Here is a 27,178-nt window from a genome sequence, read left to right on the forward strand (position 1 = left end):
TATTGTGGCATATAAGCCTAAGAATTAAAAGAAACCTTAAACGCGCTTGCTGCCATAGTGGCACTTTGTCAAGTCATACCCTAATTAGATAGCATGTTGTAATGGCGGCTTTCCAAGGGTATGTCAATTGGTCACCAGGCAGCTTATGGAATAACTACACATTTACATACATACATATTGTGATACCATCACTGTCCTCAAGGGGCTGAAACAGTGCAGTAAGTGTGCTTTCCAGTCCACAGAGAGTTAATTCCTCAAAGAGAAGCCAGCAGCAGCTGCTAACTAATGGAGTTAATGAGCCTGGTCTGAGTGAACAAGGAAGTGGTTTAAAAGACAGACTGAAAGCTGCTATGCTGAGAGACTGTTTCCCCAAAGAAGGGAAGAGGGGATATAGAAAGTGCTCCCAAGCTGCGGAAGCTGGTATAGAGGACCTACAGAGCAGTTTCTCTGGGTTCAATGTGGGGCTGAGTTCCCCTAGGAAAAAAGGAGGAGCGACCATGCTGAAACAGCGACGTCTGCTTCAAAGGACTAACAGATAAGCAAAAACACTTTGTTCTATGCACAGAGACTGTTATACTGTGGAATATGTCAGGGCATGTTTTGGTTTAGGAACTAGCTTAGCTGGCCATCCAGTTAGCAAGGGCTAAAGCTACGGTGTAGTTAGTTTTCCCTAAAGGGAATAGGTGTAATTTTGTATGTGTTGTTTTGATTTGATTTTTTAATCTGATACCAGTTTATTTATTGCAGTAGTTGATGCTACTGTATATATCATTGTCTACACCTGGGTTGGGGATAGTGCTAGGTTGAGACATTAGACCTAAGTAAAAGCATACAAGACAGAACCAGGGAAAGTCAACCCTTCCAGTGTTTTGAGAAAGCTTCCGTGGACAGGAAATAGTATGCATGGGCCACGCAGATTTTCCTGCCCCCAACTGCAGGTCAGACATTAAGGACATATTTTCTAAGATATACGATTTCATAAACACCATAACGTGGATGGTTTGCAATAAGTAAGGATATCTGAATTGACATTATGTATTTTTGATTGCACAAGTGCCTATGCTGATATTAATACACGCAGACTGTTAAATTGTACCCTAGTAGAGCATCCACCCCTCTTATCGCCCAATGATTTAATTGTAATTGGATTATGGATACAGGTAGCAATGGGTCAAGTGGTGAATTGGATCAAGAAGTATGGTCTGTTAGTGTTCATTACAATTATTGGCAAGATTAGAGTGTTGATCTCTTATCTGATAGCTATATAGATATATATTCACTGTGTTAATATAAATAATATTGATTTTTTTTACTTGACTTGAATAATGCTTCAAATAAGTGGTCACAAAAAATAATTGAATACATGGATTTCAATTAAGATTACATGTCATCTCATAATTCAAATCTCTTGGAGCACAACACTAGTTTAACATGTTCAATTCCCCACGTACGAATCTGAGAAACTACTTTAATATTCTACTGATAAAGAAGTTCTATTGTACAACTTTGTTTTATAATATTCCTATTTTTCTTATGTAAAACGGGTCCCTGCGCTTTAGCTCTTACACACAGGGAGATCGTGACTTGCCCAAGTAAATGACACTGGGATTTGAACCAGGCCCTCGCATTACTTCAAAATCAGTGTTATTTTGTTTCTTAGTCCGTGCCTTAAGTCACTGAGCCACTGCTTCCGCAAAATAAATGCTTAGCAACCAAATAAAATAGTTAATTATTATTATAGGCTAAAGCAGTAAAATTCAGGGCATTATTGAAAACCCTTCTCTCTGATTGGATAATGCCCGGAATTTTAACCAATCAGTAATGCCCGGAATTTTAGCAGCTTGCAAAGTGCAGTTTTTAATCTGTTTATTTCCAGCCAATCAGCTTTCAGAACAGCTGAGACAGGGCAGGGGATTGGTTAGAATGAACTAACAGCTCTGAGACAGGGCAGGGAATTGGTCAAAAAGTATCAGCCACGGTTTGACTCCTCCCCCCTCCCGAGCTGACAGATTTTCTGAGCAGATTCAGTTGAATTGGGGGGGGGGGGGATCTGCAAAGAAGTGGCTGTCTGCAATTTGTTTGTGGCTGCAGTTTGTGTGTGAGTGTGTCAGTAGCAGTGTGTGCTGTTATGTTGTATATCTGTGTAGAGGTGCTGTGTGTGTATAGAGCTCCAGTGTGTGTGTGTCAGTGTCAGCAGCAGTGTTTATGGGTGTAGCATGTGTGTGTAGCAGAAGTTTGTGTGTGTGTGTGTGTGTATAGAGGTGCTGTGTTGTGTGTGTATGTTGCGTGTGTAAATGTACTGTGTTGTGTATAGAGGTGCAGTGGTGTGTGTGTGTGGTGTGTGGGGAGTGTGTAGAGGTGCTGTGTTGTGTGTAGAGGTGGGGGGGGAGAGTGCAAAGTTTAGTACGTATCTGCATTTTTATTGTGGCTGCAGTGTGTGTGTTGTGCTGTTGTATGTGTAGCAGCAGTTTGTGTGTGTAGAGCTGGTGTGTGTGTGTGTGTGTGTGTGTGTATAGAGCTACTGTGTGTGTATAGAGCTACTGTGTGTGTGTGTGTGTGTGTGTGTCAGTAGCAGCGTTTATGGGTGTAGCGTGTGTGTAGCAGCAGAGTTTGTGTGTGTAGAACTGCTGTGTTGTGTGTAGAGGAGGTGGTGTGTTGTGTGTGCTTGTGTGTAGAGCTGCTGTGTGTGTAGAGGTGCTGGTGTGTGTGTGTGTGTGTGTGTGTATGTGTGTGTGTGTGTGTGTGGTGTGTGTGGTGTGTGTGTGTGTGTGGTGTGTGTGTGTGTGGTGTGTGTGTGTAGCAGCAGTTTGTGTGTGTTGAGCTGGTGTGTGTGTGGATATAGATATCTGCAGTGTAAGCGTGCATATAGGTGGTTTCATGTATTTACCATTTTATTTTAATAATAATAAAAAAAAAATCTATTTAACTATACAAGAGAGTCTATTTATGAAATAAGCCTACATTTAGCCTATAATAGTAATAATCCCCTCAGAACTGGGCATTACTGGCCAATAATGCCCTGGCTGGGTTAAAGTCCCTCGGCTTCGCCTCGGGCCTTCAACTCTTCCAGCTGGGCATTATTGGCCAGTAATGCCCTGTTCTTCTGGGATTATAACTTAAGTAAATAGCAGGTTTACCTGCAAAAGCAGATACATTATTTCTGGAACCGGAGTCTCGTTGGTGCACGATTTGTGCAGTCGAGGACTGGAAAAGCCTCTATTCTGGAATGGATTTAAATCCAAAAGGGAAACTTAAATATTGGCACTGCAATAAAGTAGAAACAATGACATTAAATCTATATTTTTGTTATTCCCGATGAAAATAAATATATATATATATATGTCCTGGTCTCCTCCTCTCAGCCTGCACCCCCAGTGTGAGGCGTTTTTTTCCCAGGCGAGGGGGAGGCTGCCAGTAATAGGGGAGGAGTTGACTGCACTGTTCCCCCGCACATTAATGAGTGCAGAGGAGATGTATTGAGGTAAGTTAACTGAATTCACTAAAGGTCGTTAAGTAGGTAATATGTGTCATTAAACAAAAAAAAATGTGTCTATTTAACGTCCTATTCAGGAATAGCTATATGAGCATTATAACTGTGCGATACAGAGCTAATGCATGCGGGTGTTGGGTGATAACAGAGGGGGGGTAGGAATCTGTGATCGACTGTTTTGCAATTTTCTCCATTAACGCCAAAACCCCACATGCAAACATGCTGGGAGAAAAAGGGGGAAAAAAGTGTTACCAATACAGATATATATGGCCTATCCCTTTTCTCCATATCCTTTCTTACTGCTGAGTTCTGGGAACCTAGTTGGGTGTTCTATTTTTAATTTGGGAGGGTCTAGGGTCACGCCACTGAAACCTTTGCACCATCTTTACCATTTGTTATTTATACTGATATCTGGAGTGCCGCCTAATTTGACATATAAAGATAGTTTAATCTTGGTGAAATTTGTTACAAACATGTTCGCATTACAGTAGGTAGACTCCTTTCTAAAGAAAATTTATGAAATTAAGTTAAAATCGTGGTGTGTGTATAGATATATATAGAGATATACAGATATAGAGATATACATATACACACACACAAACATACCCATTTTCATCAAGATTACGAGTTGTTATTTTTTTTTTTTTTTTTTTTTTTTTTTAACCGATACATGTTACTTGAAGGAATCTCTGTTAAAATGGTGCTCACGGGACATAAATTAATCTGGGTCAGTATTTCTTAACCATGTTAACATGAAACCACTCGGGAATCATGGTTATTCGTATTCTTGGAAGCAAAAACATCAGCAGCCCTGCTATAGAAGCTCTGCATGTCTAACAGTGAAGGATTTAAAAGCTGAGCAAACAGGATTTCTTAAAAAACACAGAACTGAGGAACACACTGAGGGAACAGATATACATAGGTGCATGTTCCACAGAAGTGTGACTTTATGCTTGTGGTAAAAATCCAAAAAACAGAAGATCAATTCAGTATAGCAGAAAATATTCAGCAAAGGCCACATATAAGTTTGTTTGCTCAAGCAACCTTGAAAAAGACAACTATGGGACATTTATTACATAATCTCATAATGCCTAGGCTTCAAAATATTGATATTAGACTCAAAGCCCAAGGCCATAGGGGACTGCAAGAGTTGGGACAACATTAAATACTCCACATATAGCCGCATGGCCCATCAGAAAGATGATCTGCTAGAATGCTTAAAAAAAATCAAAGGGATTTTGCGCACCAAATAAAGGATTAACACAAGGGTGGGATAATGTCACTTATTTTCCCTCCACAAATGTCCTTGTTTTGTCCTGTAAAATATATTGATGCAAAGCAATTCATTAGAAGGAATCTTCTAAAAACCACCTCCTAAAACAGAGAAGCCCAACTGCACTGCATCTTGTTCCCCAATTACGTGTGAACCCCCAGCAGAAGCATCCATTGTTTACATGGACGGTTCCAGGTCTCAATCTGCAAAGCAATAGGAGCTTTGAATTACAAAACACGAGCCAGACATGGTAATGAACATGTTATATAGCGATTTGCCTTCACTTTATTAAAACTAATATGTGTAATAGTGGGACAAAACGTTCAAGAACTAGTCTTTTTCGTAAAAAAAAACAAAAGATATATTTTTAAATTACGTTTTCCACATTTTCTGGGTACATACATTGGTTCCCCCCCCCCCCCCCCCTAGAAATTCCAACTTTTTTTTAAATGGATAGGGAAGTGCCTAATCTGTAAATATTGAAAGAGGGGTAGGTCCAGGGCTTGGCATTTCAGTCTGAGGTCCTGGAGCCTTAATATTTTCCATTTATCTAGGTGGTCTCCTATCGTTCTCATATTTTTGTTTTTGAACCAGTTATAATGACCTGTGTCCATACCTGGTGGGAAGTCTGGATTATCAAAGAGGGGAACTAGCTGGGAGATGCCCGATGTGAGTTGGAATTTAGCCTCGACTTTGGTCCATATGCCCATAGTGAATTTTGTTGGACCTAGTTCTGGTCCCCTTTGACCTAAATCTTTTTTCTTTGTCAGCCACAGTGGGGCTGGAAGCAGGCAATCCTTGGTGTAGTTTGTTTCTATTTCCACCCAGCAGAATTAATATGGGTTTCCGTTCCATACCACTATTAGGCGCAGTTGGGCAGCGTAAAAGTATTTTTATATCTGGGACTCCCAGACCTCCTCTTGATCTAGAGGACTATAATACGGACCTGGCTATCCTGGGTCTTTTCCCTTGCCAGATAAACTGAAATATTTGGTTCTGTAGTTCACCTCTCGGGATATGGACTGGGAGAGTTTGAAAGTGGTATAATAATCTTGGGAGTTAGTCCATTTTAGCACCCTCCAGTTGGAGCTTTTTTTTTTATAGCTCCAGTCTGGCCCCTGTTAGGGCTTTGTATATTGTCTTTGATGGGTTGGATTTATGTTTTTGTTCCAGTTGTATAATTTTGTCCGACAGTTCTCTATATACATTTTTGCTTTATTTTTTTCCTGTGAGAGGCCACTGAAATTAAAACCCCTCTAATCATGGCATTTAGGCCTCACAGAGCATTGAAGGGGTCTTTACGAAGCCGGTGTTTATTTTAAAGTAGTCCTCCAGTGAAAGCTTAATTTTATCCACAATTTCTATATGGTTTAACAGTGATTCGTTGAGCCTCCAGTGGAGAGATTTATTTCTGGTAAAAGGGGGCAAAAGAGGGTCAGTTCTACCAGGGCGTGGTCAGACCATGTGATTGGGCCAATTTTGGGCCGGGAGGATGCAGAGGACGTTTTTGGTTACCAGGAGACACTAGTCTGGAATACGTCTGGTGCGGGTGGGGAAGAACGTGTTATCTCTCTGTCCCTGTTGCCCCGCTCTCCAGGAGTCTACCAGAGAGAATTCCCTCAATAGGTCCCTGAATTTTTTTGATGTTTTTTGGGTTAGTGTCGTGTGCATTTGGCCCTTTGTTGTTGACCCATCCAATTCTGGTGAGATGACCATGTTTACATTTCCACAGAGAATCAGGGAGGATAGGTGTTGGGGATTAATTGCTTCTAGGACCGTCCTCAAAAATTCGGCCTGTTTTCATTTGGTATGTAGCCGTTAATCAATGTCAGTGCTGATCCCGCGAGGGATCCATGGACAACCTGGGACCTGCCCTCTGGATCCGAGATCACCATGTCTGCTTTAAATGGGACATCTTGTTTCATTAGGATGATCACCCCTCTTCTCTTACTGCTAAAGGAGGAAAAGTAGGCTGTCGGGAAAGTATTTTTGAATGTATTGGGCGAGTCGAGTATTAAATTGGGTCTCTTGGAGGAATAAGATACCCACTTTAGCGTTTTAAAAACTCGGAGTCTTCGTTTTCTATTTCATTGTAGGCTCACATCCCCTGACCATCATCTGCTAGTCAGCCTCCGTTGTTGCTGTTGTCCCGCTAGTGTCTCCGATACGCACGCTGGGCCTTCAGGGGATCCGGTTCTCTGTGCTTTCTGCTGCGGTCCCCCTCCCTCTGGTGGTGTTAGATCAAGGCTCTGCAGGAAGGCATCCGACTCCTCTGGGATTTTCAGGGTATGCGGTATTCCATTTCTTGTGACCAGGAGTCTGAAGGGGAAGCCCCATCTGTATCGAATTCCTCTTTCTCTGAGCAGGGTCGTCAGCGGTTTCAGTTCTCTCCTCTTGAGGATGGTCGATTTGGCTAGATCGCTGAATATCTGGAGAGTTGAGTTCTGGAAGTTAGTCCCCCTTTTCCCTGCAAATTGATATTGTTTCTTTAGTGGAGTAGTGGTGTTGTCGGACTACCACATCCCTCCTCCTATTTGGGTCCTCCGACCTGGGGCCCTGGGCCCATCCTGAGCTCCTTTTTCTCCAGGGCTGGGTCAATCTTCATGAAGATTTCTGTCAGGTAAGGCTGTAGATTCTCTGCTGTGACACCCTCTGGGATATTGCGGATATTCTGTCTCCTCTCTCTTCTCCTGATCCTCCTGGTCTTCCTTTAGTAGTCTGATCTCTTCATTGAGGTTTAGTATCTCTTCGTCGGTGTTGGCCTGTATTTGGAGGGACTCCATTTTATTTTTCAGCTCTGTGTTGCGTTGGGTCAGAGAGGCGATCTCGTTTTGGATCTCCTGCACTGCACAGCGGAGATCCGCTTGTAGGGAGTGCTGCAGGGATTCCTGAATTTCCTAAACAGCTCTTTCAGAAAGTCCCTGGTGATTTCACTTTGCTGCTTCTCTGTTTATGCTCTGCTGGCAAGTTTTGTGGCCTCCTCATGGTCACCATTTTCTGGAATTGGAGCGGAGTGGCTTCCTCCAAAAAAGCGTCATTCTTCTTGCTGCGTCATTTAAAAATGTTACGGACATGTTTGAAGGTAGGTGGAGGTCTGATGCACCGTCTGCTACCTTTTTGTTGAAATATTTGGGTCAATTTATGTATTTTTATCCATATTATTCAGGAGGGTCCCTCGTTAGTCTTCCATCCCTGGTGACGTCCAAATGGCGAGTCCAGAATTTGTCTTTTCTAATGCGTAAACCAAACTTTTAAATCTCTTATGCTGGGGCTTTGATTTACCATTTGTTTTACATTGGGCAATGTGGCATAACCAAATAGTATGACTTAATATGACAGGTTTTCAGAGATCTCCATTAACTTCAATTAGGAGAACACAAACTGAATCAATGAAAACTGCTCAACTATTGGCGGCAACCTTCTATCAAGGGGTGCTGAACTTACTCAGCCAAATATAAATACATTTTAAAAGGAAAGAAATATAGCCTTCCAACATTATACCCATTAAAAATAGAAATCAATCGAAAATAAAGTGACTACAAAAATATTTTGAGCACAGTCCTAACGAACTACAACACTATTGCATATTGGTTGCGATTCACGGTGGACTTGAGAACTGAACACTACATCTTTAAAGTATTTTACGGTATGGAACATTTTATTTGTTTATTGCGATCATTCCGGGGATGGATTATGCAATGGTGGCAAAAATATTACGCCGTTTTGCTGCTGCATTTTATGCACTATGACCAATTATTTTATTAAGTATTTATTCACATTTAAGATAACATTACCTATTTTTGTAATGTGTGTTATGGGCAACTAATTAAATCATTTTTGAAATATGTGAAAATACTTTAATGATTGGAGTGCTTTTTTTTATTTTTACTTGGTCTTCAAATGGAAAGCTGCAGAACTGAGGATGACAGACGCATGTAAGACGCAATGTCATGGAGACAAGAAGTCTACTTTGAAATAATGGAAAATTTAATTTTAATGCCTCGTTTTGCAAACTGAAAAATATTGCTTACAAGCTTAGCCCAGCGGTATATTTAAAATTAATTTGGTTTAGTTTTTAGTTAAAGCCACAACACAAGTAGAAACCAAAACTAGAGCAATTGAAATGTCAAAAGGCCCTCAAAAACAGGACATAGAAGTGCAGGGGTTGCAATCTAGTCCTCATGACCAACAACAGGTCAGGTTTTAAAAAGGCAATCCAAGCATCTTAAATAATAAAATATATATATTATTTTTGTTTTTAATATATGCAGCCTTTGATTATCTTTACTGAAAATTAATTACCTAAGCTGCCGATCGATTCGTTCTCCAGTGACCGATCAGCACAGATCCTGTTTTCCTAGGGTTCACTAAATGGCTGCCTTTCAGTTTCAAATCAATCCGTCAATGACAGCCACCTTGTGCTGAAGCAGGGATATCCTTAAAACCCGACCTTTTGGTGGCAGTGAATGTCTGGAGTTGGCCCTCCTGCAGTACTGTAACCATTTCTAAGGTAGTAAAAGCACTTGGTATATGTAAGCTACAACATCCATTTACTGTATGCCTAAAATACACTATGCAAACAGTATTCAATACTGGAAAAGTAAAGGACATACCTGGAAACCAGTCAAATCATGGGGTTGTAGCATAGGCCGGGATTAATTAAACAGCAATGTGGGGTTTAGCACCTTGACCTGAACCCAACCTAGTCAAGTCAGCGGCAGTTACCGTCAGATCGGCGTGTGATACCAAGTATCGCGGCTATACAAATCCTAGCCATACTATTTAAAGCTGCAGTTCAGTCAATATCCTGCATGTGTTTTTTTTAATAAATCAGTTCTGTAGTAAGAAAAAATACTTTTAGCATTTTCTGTTTTTAAAAAAACAACTTTGAAAGACCAATTTTCTTGTATTCTATTTTAACAGCCATTTGCTAAGGCACTGCCCCTTCATGTCCTGTCACAAGCCCTGGCACTCCCCTTTGTCAGCCCTGCCCTCCCTCTAGCACATGTCTGTGCAGTAGTGCTCATGAATATTCATGAGCTTCCACTGACTGACAAGCAGAATATAAACAAATCCCAGCATTTAATATGTCACCAAATTTCGACCTATCAATACATGGAGAACGAATTGACTAGCAGCTATACAGTTCTATAGGTAATTAGAGATTGCACACATAAAACTATTGAAGTAAAAAAATTAATGTAAAAAAAAAAAAAACAGTACAACTGGTTTGGCAAAAAAAAAAAACTTAAAAAGGGGCCAGTAAAGATAACACATCCGTCTTATTACTTACATTTATATACAGATTTTAAGTTTCAAACAAAAAAAGTTAGACGTTTAGTTTGACGTTCAATAGGATTTTTCCAAAAAATTTATAAATCAAGTGTGTGATGCAAGTTACTAAATGTGCAATTCTAAGTTAGCAATACAATAAAAAATACCGTACAACAAAATCAATAGAGACGTACAAAAACCACAGCACTTACCCAACAATATTTAAATGGTTATTATTTTAATGCACCCGAAACTAGAAAGCATTTCAAATCTGTGCTGTTTAGAGACTACATGTCTTTGTCAAGAGCCATCTACGCTCGTGATGTCACCAATTTTGTCATTTTTCTTGTTTTGGATGCAATAATAACCATTTAAATATTTGGAGTGTGCTATAGTTTTTGGATGTTTGATTATGTGGAACAGGTTTTGTATTCCTGGTTTACCCACTAACGCTCCAGACAGATTAGCAGAATGTTTTTTTTAGTGTCCCAAATTGATATATTTTTGTAAACAATGGAGTTCCAGATGGAAAATATTACAATAAAATAACATTTATTAAACAGAAACACACTTTTCACGTTTGTCTTAAACATGGAATTAAAATAGCTGACCAGATTAAAAGCCATAACCCCAATTAACCAAAACAAAATTGAACTCTAAAATCGTAAGACCTGAACAAATTAAAACAGAGTTAAAATGAAAACGCTATGGGAGCAGACTTGTGGCTTTCAATATACTAAAGAATAAGAATTATTGCTCGTTAGCTTGCTATGGAGCATGTATAATAGAATAACCCAACCGTGTGAATGTGTTCTTTCAAATACACAATAATGTTGATAAAAACATGGCAATATCAAATACTGTATGCACTGAGGGGGGGGAGGGGGAAATTAGGGATTTTGACAAATATTTTTACATACGTTTCACCATGAAACAGGTTATTCATGCACGTTAGTTGGAAGACCATGCAACAATCATATCAAATCTAGAAAAAACAAGCACACGTTTAAAGATACTCCACACTGCAAATGCACAAAATAGAGGAATAAGAAACAGAGTTGCAATTATATACACCTTTTTTTTTTCTTTTCTTTTTTAACACATGGGAACATGACTGCACTAATTGTGTTCATTAAAATTAATTTGTTCCATTAGGAGTGGTGTAAGGGATTACTAAATTATATATTCATGTCCGCCGACAGCTCTAACCGGACCAGGGCCCAGGCCAAATTCTGGGCTCCCCCTCTGCTGCCGGGACAGTGGTTCTGATGCGCTGCACCCTTCTGATGAGTATCCTGGATTTACCCAACAATTAAATTAGGTAACCGTGATCTTTTTCTATTTTAGTTAATAAAAATAGCGAGACTTGCAGCATACACTTTTATTTTATTGGAAATAATTTAGGGGAAAACTGCTCTATTTCCAGGAAAGAAAAAAGTGCTCGACAAGTTGACATTTTTTCATACGTTAATGCTACATTAATGATTGAAATGACATCTGCCTTTAAAAAGGTAATTGGGTACAAAACAAGCATTTCTATTAAACTGCTGTCAGAGCAGCAATCTGGGTTTCAGAGCCGTTTTTTTATTTTTGCATTTACTCGAGTGCTCTTTGCTTATGTGCCGTCTTCTAGTTCAATTTGTATTATATAATTTCAAAAAGGACATTTAGAGTTTCATGTTCTTTTGATTTTCAGAAAAATCACTATACTGTATATTTTTGTCGTTGATAAAACATTATCAGACTTGTTTTACATTAGAGAAGTCATTGATGCATTGAAGAACTGGAACACACAATACGGGGGGGTGTTTGCAAGTGTTGAAATAAAAAAAGACTTGCATTCGCATATATACGTGCAACTTTCTGTGATCAACTTCTATCTACAACATGAAGTAGGTACATTAGTTTAGCAAACCATGAAAATACAGAAAACATGCTACTTCAGATTTGCTACAATCAAGAATTCCCATTAGAATTGTGCTTATTTTAGAACATTCTTAATTCAGTTTGAGTAATTTGGACCCAAATTTCTTTTCCCAACTCAATTTGAGCATTCTATCAAGCAAATACTACAGTTCTTTACGCCATTGTATCAGTGAAAACCAGATTGTTTGCAAATCGTAATACTTGTTGCTGAACGCATGCAGTGTACAGTATTAGTAAAGAAATCAAAGCCAAGCGAGAGGTTTGCTCACTTTCAAAGTCAAGGAAAAAGTTTGGCCCCTGATCAAGCTCTGTGCAAGTGAGAACTTTTAAAAGATTTCCCATTTGGCTCCTGAAAAATAGAAAAAAGGAAGAGAAAAAGAAAAAGAAGTGCTAAGTGGAAAAGGCTTTCAGAAACATGCAGACGTGTGGACATATCCGGTGCAACGTTACAGGTATCAATCTTCATGTTATACCATCTCACCAGCTCACAACCCTGGGCAAAGCGGCTGGCCCATTTTCTGACCATTCGTCTTTTTTAAACTTACTTTCAAAATCCAGGAAAAAATGTGGATAGTTTTCAATTTCCCTGGTAAGCACCTTAAGAAGATTACCCATCCCAGCAAACCTAGTGGATGCAATACAAAACAGTACATAGTTATCAATGCATCATTTCATACGGTGGAAGTCAAAGGACTTGACACTTTGTGCTCGTGGATTTACAACATTTGTAGAAAAACGTCATCTAATTTACAGGGTATAACAGATACAAACTTGGAATCAAGTGGAGACCGACCTATCAAAATTGACATTGATGTTTTTAATCAGTGAAAGGTTATTGGATGCTCAAAACAACAAAAAAAAGTCCACATGAAAGCTCTGTAAAGACTAATGACATCTGATATTAGTTGGAACAAAACAAGATTTTCAATAGTTTAAAACCCTAAAACTCATCTACAGAATGACATGTCATGAAAGCATGTTATTTTACTTGTCGCCATCTTCTAAAAAAGATCTAGCCAGGTGATTGAGGAGACTGCAAATAATTGAAAACCAACGTGTTCCAAGACAAGTCAAGAAATGAATTGGGTGAAATTGCTGGGTCTTCAACATCCCTTTCAGAAACTGCAGACATTTTTAAAAAAAAACCAAAAAAAAAAACACATTTTTTTTAAAAATATTATAGGGAGAAAAAAAACCCACCTAATGACCATAAAAAAAATGCCGCCTGCAAGAATATATACGTACCCAAAGATACATTGTGGAGGATGAAAAACTGCCAAACCAAAAATCGATGCAACGTTTACCACCTGATAGTTGAATTTACTTAGAAATAACAAGCCAAGATGTTTAAACATTCGCCTACACCTCGAAAGTCAGAGGCTATATCCTCTAAATATCCTGCCTCTCGGGAGAGAAAGACGTACGGCACGTGTTCCAATTGCAGAGTTTTTCTTGCAGAGTTTTTAAAAAATGTGTGAACGTTCCAAGATTGCAGGTATACATGTGGATATAGATTACACAACCTTTTTCCCCATTTACCTGTAGTGCTGGGTCTCCTCCCATGTCTTCATTTTGGTGAAGCACTTTATAGATACATGCATACAGACATTTATGACGCGTGCACAGTGCCAATTGTGAGCTAACCCCAGTGGCACATTGCTTCTCCCGGAGAAGAATTATTGTATTCGAATCACAAAATTACATAACTCAGCAAACCTGAAACTTGGGGTGCCACAGGTCACAGCCTAGGAACCACTTGTTTCAAATACAGTAAAAAAAAGAAAATAAGACACACACACACTTTTACTAAAATCTCACATGCCAAATGTCTAAAACCACACATAGAAGGCGGTATAATAAATAAAGCAACACTCCAAGGTTGTTATTCTATCCTTTACGCGTGTGATTTGATAGATTTAGGCAAACACATTGCAATACAAGCACTCGACCATAGATGTAATATTATACAAGGAAATACTCTTTTTACCCCTGGAGCACCAGTCTCCATTTATTTATTACTGAACTTCTGAAACATAAAGTTTTCGTGAATTCGTGAATGGAACAACTGGGGGGATAAAGATTTTAATGACGCTCTCTCCTTGGAATACAAGCATTCTGTCAAAAGCAGCAAAGAAGTATCTCATTGCTGGGATCTCCTCTATTCTCTCATTCTTGACAGTTTTCTCTACTTGCTGTTCATCCCTGCCATATATTTGTATAAAATAAGAAAAAAACAAAATGTCATATTTGTCTGGTTACACAGGCTGTTTGTGTCTTTCTTCTATCATTACCTAAATGGGATAACTAGTGTAAGAGGGATGTATTTATTTTCTTTAACATGAAATGACATCTGCTGGGGCTAGCGGATTATGTGATTAGCCAAGTGATGTGAATTAAACACACAATCACACATTTGTTTAGTAAATGGTAGGAGTTTATAAATGCAATACATGTGTACACATTACACTGCAGACAGGCGTTGGAGACTGTGGCTTCTAGTGCTAAGTAGGTAAATGTTGCATTCAATAGGCTTTTCTAGCAGAACTTGTCGGACGCCATGAAGGAGTGTTTACTAAATGTGTGAGTTTCCCCAAGTGTCTTACTCAGGGGGTTACAGGACTGTGTGTGTGCGCGTGTTATGATTGGGAAAACTGTAACCCCCAAGTGTTTCTCTTGTATAAAAAAAGTAGCTGTGCTGCAGTTTTTAAATGGTGCCTTTGGAAAGTGAAATACCCTCTGAGAAAATTAATGTTTTTTCAGTTGGCAGTCAATTGCAATACATATTGAATTTGTTGCAGAGAATCCGGTTTATAGATTAATGTTGCATTAAATGGCAGTGCTTCTTATTGGGCAATTTTTACTTGACTAAACGACAGAACATGTAACCTCCACACTAAATGGTAGCAGAAAGCTTGTGAAATTGCAGAACAGGATACTACAGTATACAGCTGAAATAAGTGGAAAATCACCCTGGATAGGAGTAAAGATGGCGGTGCACAGCGAGCCAACAGGTGCCTCATGCGTTCCGGTAGCAGGAAGTAAAGCGGAAACTGGATGGCGATTTTCAGTGCAAAAATTTAATAAACAGCAATGAACAGCAAAGACATGGTTTAAAAAGAAAAAATCATCTTGAGAATGGACGCGTTTCGTGCATCCATTGCACTTTGTCAAAGAGTAAATGACCTTTCTCGGGTGCTGACCTTTGAAGGAGATCCACTACCGGAAGTCCCGCCTATCCCTCCTTTCTGTCTTCAAAGCGCTACGCAGTATTTCAACTTCAAATATCCAGATCCAGTATGTTATCTTACATCACCCCTCCTAACGCTGCAGTTAAACACACACACACACACACACACACACACACACACACACACACACACACACACGCACGCGCACACACACACACGCGCACACACACACACGCGCACACACACACACACACACTTTGATACAAAGCCACTTTAAAGCAGCAGTCCAAGCTGCTGTTTTTTTTCCTCCCTTTAAATATGTGCCTCAATACAATCTACAAAATAAGTAATTAGCCAAGTTGCCGATCAATTGGCGAAGATTCGGCTCGGGAGTTCACGAAATGACTGCAGGAGTATCGACTCAGTATCTGTGACTTTGTAAATGGTTGCTACAGAAACAAAAAAGCCTTTTTACATTATAATGCATAAAAAAGGTAATTCAGTGTTTTAAAAAAAAAAATGCTACAAGTATTTCAGAACTGATTTAAAATAAAAAAAAACACATGTAAGATATTGTTTGATCTGCAGCTTTAATTTACAAGAACATTGCTTTTTGATATGAAGACTTTTCTGGGGGTGCTGTCAATGATCCCACTCAAGATAGAACTAGGCAAACCCAATAGATGCCAACATTAGGAGTAGGCAATGACTGAATATATCGTAGCCATGAATGTTAAGAAAACCTATAAAGCATGCAATAAATCCATTTATAACCTGAAAACAGCACCTAATGTGATTCAGAATTAAACATACATTTAATGGTCTAAGATAAACATTGGTGGCTCTCCTCCGTGAAGACAACTCGACCATAAAGCTCTATTGTACAAAGCAAACAGTATTGTCCAGAAAAGCCTCCAAAGCTAAACTGATAAATAGACATTGTGTAGTTGTTTTGACAACCCTGCAATGCTACTCTGTGGGTTTCCTGAAAAGGAGACATTTAAAACTCGCAAACTGGTCTATACACATTTGCTGATTCAATAAGGCTCACATCAATAGTGCCTTAAAAAAGCGCAGCAGTAAGATTGATTGGTGATTATGTAGTGCCCTCTGCTGTTTGATGGAGAGACTACAATATAGATCATATTTTATTATGTAGTCAGAAAACTAGATTGTTGGGTCATTACCATATAAAAACGTATATAGTTTATAAAGATCTACACTTTAAGGTTTAGGAGTTGTAGGCTACTCAAGCACTGTATTGATCAAATAGAGATGCCATAACAATTCTGTAACCTTCACTATTTCTGAAGAAAAGTATTTTTTTTTGTTTTAAAGATTTGCAACTATGTTTAACTATTGTAGATTTAGTTTATACAGGACATCTAGTATTAGAACACAATGGCTTTTTTCTATGTCGGAGCATTAACGGGGGAAAAAATAAAACCCGGGAGAATAATAAGACATTTTATAGTAAAGACATTTTGTTTTGGTACCTTTTCAGTTTTTTGTTCTCCACAAAATAAAGTTGAATAGGATTTCTTAAAAAGCATAAGGGCGCTAATAAGAGAGCCATAAAAAATGCACTTGGGATATATTTTGCAAAAGCATTCACTTAAAATGTCAAACTTTTACAGGCTGGTTCACATTGTAACAGCAAAGTAAGAAGATCTAGCCCTGCAAATATTTTGTTTGAGCCCCAGCAATAAGTGGCTGCACAATGCGTTGTGTAGCGCTAAAACAGCACTTCCATTTTGCTCCTCAAAAAACGGTAGGTTTGTGCGGAGGGGGGGGGGAGGTAGGGGGAGAGGTGAGATTGGAAATTGGAGTGAAAAGGGAGTGTATGTCATGAATTTCTATTGGTAATTGGAGGGGGTCTCAAGAATTGGCTACTAAATTTTAGAGGCGACTTCTAGGTCTAGCCCAGATCCAGGGAACCTTTTAATTAGTTGTCATTTAAAAAGTGTTTACTTTGGCACACCCATTTAAAACCAGGTAAATGAAAACTATTGTTGTAAAGAAAACGCCATTACATTATAATCTACAGCCAAAAAAAGTCTAGTAATGTGCAGAGGGACTGCACCCCTACAAATTATTAACAATAAGGCAAACTAATCATCTACATGAAAAAGAAATACTACAAGCAAACCTCTAAAAAAATAAATATATCATGAGTAAAGAAGAAAAATGCAAAGATCTACAAAGTTTCTTGAAGTATTTACCAGAAACATAAAAGGCAATATAGACATGCTGTTTTGTAAATTATCCACCAGATGGTGCAAACAACTAGGAAAATACGACGGTCAACTAGTTTACATATAAATAGTAATTCTTTATCATGTAGTGCTGCACTGTACATAGAACAGTGCAGGCGCACGGAGTCCCTCCCCATTATCGTTTAGAACAGGGGTGGGAAACTTCAGTCCTCAAGGGCCACCAAAAAAGGTCAGGTTTTAAGGATCTCCCTGCTTCAGCACAGGTGGCTCAGTGACTCAGCCGAAGACACCTGTGCTGAAGCACGGACATCCTGAAAACAGACCTGTTGGTGGCTCTTGATGACTGGTGTTGTCAACCTCTGGCTTATAGAATCTAATTTTGGTGCAAGAGCAACCAGGAGATAAAAGGTCACCTTGGGCAAATCAAAGGAGAGTTGACACTGGGATTTGAACAAGATTTAGCTGCAAGGGCTACTCCGTCAGTCCTACAATGTATAAAACAAATGCTCCTCATCCACCATTTCTTATCTTTTTATACAAAAACTAACAGGAATGCTGACACAATTCTAAAATGTTGGCATCTAGCTTTCCTATGACCCATTAACAGTTTAACATTGTGTTTTTGAAAGGACATTTTACCTTTCAGCTCCCTAAACAATTGCAGAAATTAACAGAAAAAATGCCAATTCTCACAAATCCTAGTACTTAACCAATCCTAACAGACCGAGCCAGCCTACAATGTATAGATCTGGAAAGAGATCTACAGATTACACAAACTTTGTGGCTAGAGATAATTTTCTATCCAGTGCAATCAAAAGGGCACCACTGAGATGCCTTTCATCATTTAGTACCAGTGAGTTTTTGGAAATAATGCAAAGCAGAAACCTAACGTTAATTTCAATAATACAAAGAAAGATCATTAACCTATGAAATAACTTACGATTAATATTGTAATGAATTGTGGTTCAAGATTGTAATTCAGGGGGACGTGGTCTGGTGCCTGATCAAGATGGCCGTGTTAATCTGAGTAAAGAACCTCAAACCGGTGCAATCCTTGCCCATATACAGTATAGCCAAATAAAATAATTAAAGACAAAAACAGTTTGCCAGCAAAACAGGGATCATTTAGAACCCAAAACATACTGTACAACATCCAGCCAATAATCCAGGATTGTGGCTTGGGGGCTAGATGGTGGGGCCACGCTCCTTGACACCAGGCTGTGGAGGCCCGAACTTTTTTTTAGGCCGTTTGGCCCCCCCTGCCCTGATAGAACCAACCAGACGGAGCAACACGGAGAGAGATTAAAAAAGGGGGAGGGAAAAAAAAAAAAAAGAGAGAGAAACAAGCGGGAGAAAAGTAAGTTACAAACTGCCGCGTGGCATTTCCCTCACCTCAGCCAGAATTGAACATCAGGGTCTCTTAGTAAGGTCATACTAATAAAATCCTGCAGCTCAACTCATTGGGACGGAGCCGCAAACTATAAGCAAAAAACACCCGCAATCCTAAGCGGTGGATGCTGCGGAGGGCCTCTCCCTCCAGCAAACTTTAATTTACTCACGGGAGGGCCATTTTATCGCCGGAGGCCTGCCAAAGTTGCACCGGAGAGGGAAGATCTGATCTGTCTGCAGCGAGAGCCCAGTGTGTCACACAGCAGGGCCTGATATTTGCCAGCCCCCCACGGGAGATCTCTGGGAAATTGTCCACCAAGGGGTCAGGACTGCTGGTGGGCCGGGTGGAGGGGTGGCGCGGAGTGATAGAACAGCAGGACTGAGCAGCTTAAGCAAGGTTTGCTCGCCCCCTGCCGGCGCAGGCCCTTTGCTTGGGCTTGAGGGGATTCCCCCTTGAATAATCGGTGCTGCCGGCCACGGATAGAACTGGAGCGGGAGCTCCCGCCCTCAAAACAAAATGGCCACCTGGGAGGCGGTGGAGGTAGGCGGCGGAGGAAGGCGGCCGTGAGAGACGGAGCGGCAGCTGGGTGCGTTTATCCTCCCCCGACGAGCAGGGAGGCGAGTCAGGCTGGGAGCAGCTGGGGGAATAAGTGAAGCGGATGGCCTTTGATGAGTGGTGGCCGGGAGGTGTGTCTATCGGGCTCCGCGGTTGTGGCTTCCCCGGAGGGAAGGGGAGGCCTCATGAGAGAGAGGAGGGAAAGGTTCAACAGGTGTGGTGTACCCATAGAAAGCAGGCAACAGCTGCTTGAAGAAGAAGGTCAACATAAGGGGCTCTGCCAACAAAGTTGATCCTGAGTGCCTGCAGAGAGGAGGAACAGACCTTACATTTGAGGGGGTCTCTATACAGATCTTTAGTGACCTGGCATCCATCTGCATTAAAAGGAGCGAAAAGAGACCAGTGACCGCGGCTCTCGGAAGCAAAGGAATCCGGTATAGGTGGGGGTTCCCTTTACGCCTAATCATAATGCGTGAGGGCAGACTGCTATCATTTTGGACATCTGAGAAAACGGAGGGCCTGATGGAGAGCCTTGGATACAGCCCAGGCAGATATCGTCCTCAACAGCAGGAAGGACCTCTCGGCGGGACGAGGGGTGCCCATGAGGAATGCCACCTTATCTCCTCGGAATGGACTAAACCATGAATAGTAACGGGCTCCGGGGGGTCCTAAATGCACTGGTCATCGCCATCAAGTATATCCAGCCACATCCTCCTAAGAGAAGGGACTTCTAAGCACAAGGGTAATTTATGGCAGTAAACAAAAATTAAAATGATCTCAATAAATGTAAAAGGCTTGAACTCAAACACTAAAATAAAACCAGCCCTCATGGAGTTCAGGAGGCAAAATGCAGATATAGTAATGCTGCAGGAAACACACTAACACATTGGACCCCCCCAACACTATTAAAAAAAGTATACACCAGGGCCAATTACGTCTCGGGCATAACCAGCGTACATTTCATAGAAACGGAAGTGCAACGAGACAAAGAGGGAAGATTCCTGGGGATACAGGGCACCCTAGCGGGAGAAGAAATTACATTAGTAAATGTATACGCACCAAATGACGATCAGGTGGAGTTCCTGGACTCCCTTCTGAAGAATTTGAAAACTTGGGTGGGTGACTCAGGTGTTATTGGAGGAGACTTCAACATGACAATGGATAGCAAGTTAGATAGATCCAAAAATATGCAAGGGCAAAGCACTCTTAACACTGATAACAGAGATACGAAATTTAGATCTATGATAGAAAGTGTCCCGCTAATAGATACATGGAGGTCTAGAAACAAACAGAAAGACTACACGTGCTACTCTGCTCCACATGACTCCTATTCCAGGTTAGATTACGTCTTCATAAGCCCTAAATTGAGCCAGTCAATACTGAAAACAGACATAGGCCCCATAACATGATCAGACCATGCTCCCATAGAGATCCAAATTAAGACTTCACTGTCTTCACCTAAACACTTAACGTGGAGGCTGAATGACTCCCTACTTAATCATCTGGAGACAGAACAAAATTGGAGGTTCCTTGAGGGAATATTTCACTAATAATGTGGGGGTGTGGAGTCCGAGACTTTGTGGTGGGAGGCACATAAGGCTCATATTAGAGGGACATGCATAGCTATTGCGACTCATAAGAAAAGATAAGAGCCATAAAAGGAGTTAACAGAAGGGATCACAGAGTTAGGAAAGGCCCACAAGACATACCCCAATAAAAAGATCTTAAAAAAAAAAACTAACGTCACTGAGGGAAGAGTTTAGGAGTATACAGATGTAAGTGGTAGAGAAGGCTTTACGATGGACAAGGCAACTCTTCTACGAAAAAGGTAACAAAGCCGATAAACTATTAGCGAATAAATTAAAGGGTCTAAAAGCAAAATCAGGGGTTTATGGAATAAGGACAGGAAAAAGGGAGGGTAACTCATGACCCAGAGGAAATTGCAGGCGAATTTACAAAATTCTTTACAGATCTGTATAATCTGAAGCTGAAACAGGGTCAAAACGAAGCCAAGAAAGACAACATTTTAGATTTCCTGAACAAATGTAATCTCCCTGGGTTGTTAGAAGAAGAGCTTGGGGGGGGTGGGGGGGTGTACAAATTTGAGATGGTACAAGACAGGAATGTCCTCTGTCGCCGCTTCTGTTTGTCATGTCAATCGAACACCCTGGCTTGTGAAAAAAGGAGGAACCCAGACATCAAGAGAGGAGCGATAGAGGACAAAGAATACAAAATATTGTTTGCCGATGACATAATACTGACAGTTACCCAGCCCCTAAAGACCCTTCCTAATCTACATGCGATGCTGACAGACTTCGGATCCCTCTCAGGATACAAGATAAATTCAGACAAATCAGTAGCTTTAAATCCGACACTCCAGAGTAACGAAGTGAAACTTGCACTTCAATTATCGATGGAAGGAGCCCCGGCTAAAAATATTTAGGCATATACCCGACGAGCTCATCTAGAACGCTATACAAACATAACTTTCCAGATCTAATTAAACAGATCAAGAGAGACCTGGCCTCATGGGACAATTTCCAGGTTTCATGGCTGGGCCGAGTGTGCTCGCTAAAAATGAATATTCTACCCAGACTGCTTTACTATTGCCAACCTCTCCTTATTCCAGTGCCCTATAAGATCCTGAGGGACATACAAAACAAGTGTTTTGATTTCGTCTAGCAGAACAAGGAACCAAGAATAACAAGGGTAGTACTTATGTCCTCAAAAGATAGAGGGGAAGAAGCGGGTCCAAATATCACTAAATATTACTTGGCATTACACTTAAAAACAAATAATGTGGCATGGGGACAGGGACCACCATAGATGGGTAGAGATTGAAAGAGCTTTGTCCGAAACTTTGCACTTTAAGCAAGACTGTGGCTCACAAAAGGAACAGAACATAATCTTTAGACCACCATTTAACACAATAGATTACACATTAAAGATATGGAGATCGGCTCAGGCTAAATACGCACTAACTCCATACCACTCTAGATTAATCCCATCAGGAAACCCAAACTTTTTACCGGATTGGGAAATAATTTCAAGCACTGGGAAAAGAGACAAAAGATATAGGGGATGTCCTATCCAAGGGGAAAGTAATGGAATTTGCAGAGATAGTCAAGAAATACGATATCCCCTCCAAAGATCTATTCCGGTATTTCCAAGTTAGACACTTTATAACGAACAGGGAACACAATTTAAAGAAGGGTAAAGTAAGTAGCAACAGAAAAGGTAAAAAAAATAAAAATAAAAAAAATTAAAAAAAAAAGGTCTCATATCTATATATAAAGAGTTGATATTAGATGGTGAAGTAAATAAATTTTAATATATAGAGGGATGAGAATACGATCTACAAAAAGATCACAAACGAAGATTGAGGTGATATATGGGAGGAGTGACCAAGACATCTATTTGTACTAAAACGATGGAAAATGATTACAAGATACTTTTTAGATGGTATTTGACCCCCTCAAAAACGCAGTAAGATCTACCCGGGTTGGAGGGATCTATGTTGGAGGGGACACGGAAGTGTGGGCGACATGATACATATATGGTGGACATGCCCACAAATAATGAAACTGTGGTACCGGACAAGAGATTGGCTGGAGGAGATGTTGGGGGTAAGGATAGCCCTGGACCCATTGGCTTTTCTTCTAGCCAAGCCAACTGAGCCACTGAGCCATCATCAATGCAAATTCAGCTCCCACATTCTCACAGCCACCAAATGTTCAACAGCTGCCACCTGGAAAAATCTAGAGTCCCCATCCACATGTATGATAAAAAAAAATAAAAATTTGTTTTAAAAAAAAAAAAAAAAAAGATAAAATGAGGCCATGACAATGGACAGACTGACAGCATGCTTAAGACACGACAAAATATGGGACCCATGAATTATATATAGATAGGATACCATCCTATTACTAGGTATAGAGACCAGACCTGCTGGGATAGGAGGGTATGGACAGGACCAGAGTTGGGAGATTTCCGGACCCCATACATCAACACAGGTGGCTGGATTGAAAGATGGTGGCAAGATGACTAAACCTCTCTTCCCCCACACCTCCCCCCCCCCGGATGTCTTCCCTCCCCACCCCCGTTATGTTATTGCGGTATCTTGGGGGGACGGATGCACCTCCTCACCTCTCCTCCACGACGGAATTTCCACGGCTGTTCGTGGCGGGCAGGGGGGGGGGGAGGCGGGCCGATTCTTGGATCCTTCATGTTTGTGTATTTTTGCATCTTATTTGACTATTTTGTGTTTTGCTATTATGATTTTCCCCTCACACTCTCTGTACACCAAAATCTGAAAAGTTCAATAAACAATTTGTGACAAAAAAAAACAAAAAAAAAACAACTGTAATTCATATTCAAATGAAGCTTTCAGATTGTTAAGTAATGAGTTATGTGAAATAAAACACAGATCCAACTGAATTCCCATATGGTGAGGCATTGGCGAATACATCAACAAGAGTATGCTTCTGTTCTAGTAAAGATAACACAGATACCAGGTTTTTTTCCCCATTTGCTATCAGTGCACAAAAGTATACAGGATCTCACCCTCACCCCCCAATGGCATAGCTAGGTCTGGCATATACCAGGGGCCAAATGACGTTATTGCTACTACAGTATATTGTTTCCTTATTGCACATAAGGACATACTCAAAAACCATGTCCTTAGTAAAATAAACAAAAAAAATGGTACTAGTAATCCTGAGTCCAGCTATCACAGTATAACTCTGAGGCTAACAGAAATTTCCAGAAATAAATCTAAATTACAAGTGAAACGGAATAGATGGCATCTGGCCTTTTTCTAGAATACAGCTCCCGTGGTATTATGTGCTGTCCACTTTGCAGAAATCCCGGGGTGGTTGCATTATGCTGTGTCGGGTTTAGTCCTATTGTGTGGAGAGCCAGTCTTTTAACGAGACACTGATCAATGTGAAAAGACATCAGTATAAATTCTTAATGTGATGCTTACTCTGGGATGTGTTTTTAAATAGTTGGAGTGCATTGAAGATGTAAATAATTGACACTGTCCATAATGCAAGATTGACCCTAAGGGGTCCCATGTGACGTACCCTGTACTTGAGGGCTGGCATGCCGGGGGCCCATATGAAGTACAAGGTACATAATGCCATTTTTGCTCATTTTCTATGGGAAGATTGCAGAACACAATTGGAACGGAAGAGCAGTCCCCTTCCCGTCACTTGGGGGAGGTAGCGACAACGCGATCACTACCCCAGGCAATCACGTGGTCGCAATCACTGAATTTTCTCGGTCTTCCGGCACCAAAAGCGTTACTACTGGTTCAAATGTCTCCTGGAGTTAATCTGCCTAAAGCCAACTACCCGCTAGCGCCGATCGGGCGGAGCTTGCGGAGGAGACTTACATATATAGTAGATATATGTAAGTCCCCGCTCACGCGGTGCGCGTGGCCCTCGTGCGCGTGGACTCAGCCGCGATCGGCGTTTCGGTAAAAAATAAAAATCTATACTTACCCGCGCACTCAACTCCCCGCAATGCTCCCACCCCCCACCCCCGCGTACAACAGGACTCCCGGCGCTCATGCTTGGAGCACTCTCCAAGAATGAGCGTGCTCAGCGCCAGCGGGGACTTAGCCTAATGAAGACAGTAAAGAAACAGTCCAAATACAGTATCACAAGAAGAACATGAAAACCATGAGATAGAAGGGCTGCCGACAGAGGGGGGGGGGGGGGGGGGAGGGGAAGAGCCAGTACTCTAGCCGCCTCCCTCATGCCGGTTTGCGACGGAAGCCGAGCCAAGCTTGCTTCCGGCATGCGTCGATGTGAGGGAGACCCGGCGTTGAACAGAGCGAGGGAGGCCCGCAACTGGGGAGAGCCAGGACCCTGTGGCGGAAGGGCTGGCAGCCGCGACCAGCCAGAGGTGGGGCCCAACTTGCAGTGCTGGCTGGCTGGCCGGCCGGACCCCTGTGGCCACCGGTCCTGGCCATCCCCAAGGTTTAAATATATATGTATTTGGAGGGTGGAGAGGTTAATTTATATGTATTTGGGATGTTTATTATTTATGTATTTGAGGGGTGGGGATTTTTATATGTAGTTTGTGGGAGAGATTGTCTGTGTGGAGGGGGGTGGAGTGTGAGGAGGGGGGATTGAGTGAGTGGGGTAATTGGAGAGTGGGGGTGAGACGGAGGGGAGAGAAATACATGGGGAGAGGGGGGGGGGAACAGAGGGGGCTCGTGAGGTGTGAAATGTGGAGGCAGGGTGCTCGCAAGACCACAGACATTGGAGGGGAGGGGGGGGGGGGGTGAGATGCCCCAGTCGTAAACTCTAGCCCTGGGCCCTGAAAAAAAAAAAACTATCTGCAGCCCACGATAGAAGTATACATACAGATATAAGTAGGCTATTTATAAAGCGCAGCAATATACGCAATGCTTTCAAAGAGAATGCCAGGAATTAGAACACAATCAATGCAACAATAAAAAAAAAACACAACAGGAAAGTAATTCCCTGCTCCTTAGAGTTTATAATCTAAGTGGTATATTAGGAGACCTAGGCTGCGCTTATAGTGCCGGCGGCAGCGAGTCAAAACAAATGCATTGCCTCCATCGCGTGCGCTTATAGTAAGCGCGACAGCTTGGTCACGATCGCTGGAAGTCATCTCAACTTGATTTTTCCAGCACCCGTAGCCCGACACCGCCGGCCCTAGAAGCGTAGCCTGAGGCTTGTTACACATTCCTTGCTGCTGCGTGTGCGGGCACACGCCCAGCGCTGCGCGTTTAGTTGCTAGGGTGCAAGTGGTGATGCGCGCAGATAGGGGGCGAGACTGACGTCACAGCGTTGGGCCGAGCCGTGATTGGTTCGCTGCGTGGCAGCAGCTCAAAAATACAATTTTATTGTATTTTCCCTGGTCTGCCACACCACAGTATACAAACGTCTTGCTAACACAGCCAATTATAATTGACGCGTGCATTCGCCTTACTCCTTCACCTAAAGTCTCTAAGTGCAGTAGATGGCAGTGCTTGGGTGTGCAGCAGAAGCGATGAGTCCAGGCCATTTAAATGTGTCATTCAGTAAGCCAGATTTTACATTTGACTTAAAGGTGAGAAGGTGCTTGGTGAATGCTGTATGTGAGGGAGTTCCACAGGCAAGGAGCAATACGGGAAAAGGTTCAGGGGCAAGGGAAGCCAACTCTAGTCCTCAAGAGCTACCAACAGGTCAGGTTTACAGGATATCCCTGTTTCAGTACAGGTGGCTCAGTGGCGAAAGTCCTGTACTGAAGCAGAGATATCCTGAAAACCTGACCTGTTGGTAGCTTGAGGAATAGAGTTGGCCGACCCTGGTTTAAGGCGAAAGAGCAGTGGAGGGCAAATCGAGGTCTAACCCCACTGCTTGATTAAAGCCTAAAAACAGAATTAGTGTTAATCTCACATACTGGCAAAAAAAAAAAAAATGTATTTAACTTATTTGTGTCCTATGGAGAGAAAAACAACATGTTTCTTTCCTTTTGGTCTGCTGGTTTCAGGCTTAACAGCAATTTATCGTTTTGACTAATGGCATAATAACTTTACAAACAACGGATAAAAGAAATCTGTAGATCAGCAAAAGAGACGAGAGATTAGATAATATTGTAAAAAAACTGCGTATTTGTTTACCATAGGAATGTTGAGATTACGTATACATATATTGAATTTTTTTTTTTTTTTTTTTTTAAAGGTCCCAATAATCTACATTTAACCTTTAAAAACAAGTCACTGCTTTCTTCACTTTGGTCCTAGCAGGTTCTACATCCCTAAAGAACCAGACACAAAAGTAACACAAGGCAGCTAGACAAAGCAAGTCGTGTCTAGAACTCAAACATTTAAACACTTCTGCCGCTTAA

At 41.2% G+C, this 27,178-nt stretch overlaps 1 protein-coding gene across 9 annotated transcripts in view; it reads right to left on the reverse strand.

Moving 5' to 3' along the window:
• The window catches only part of CYRIA (CYFIP related Rac1 interactor A), a 91,865-nt gene that overhangs the window by 23,797 nt on the left and 40,890 nt on the right, over positions 1–27,178 (reverse strand). For 4 of the 9 annotated variants that reach the window (XM_075598392.1, XM_075598393.1, XM_075598395.1 and 1 more), the window contains one exon: positions 12,233–12,312. In XM_075598392.1, coding sequence (XP_075454507.1) covers positions 12,233–12,305 — 73 coding nt within the window. In that variant the 5' untranslated portion in view covers positions 12,306–12,312. Of the gene's footprint in view, positions 1–10,957; positions 11,023–12,232; positions 12,313–12,508; positions 12,589–27,178 lie in introns of those variants that run through there. The other 5 variants (XM_075598397.1, XM_075598398.1, XM_075598401.1 and 2 more) reach the window with 4 other exon arrangements.

This window comes from Ascaphus truei, chromosome 4 (genome assembly GCF_040206685.1).
Source record: "Ascaphus truei isolate aAscTru1 chromosome 4, aAscTru1.hap1, whole genome shotgun sequence".
In the NCBI taxonomy this organism is placed as follows: domain Eukaryota; kingdom Metazoa; phylum Chordata; class Amphibia; order Anura; family Ascaphidae; genus Ascaphus; species Ascaphus truei.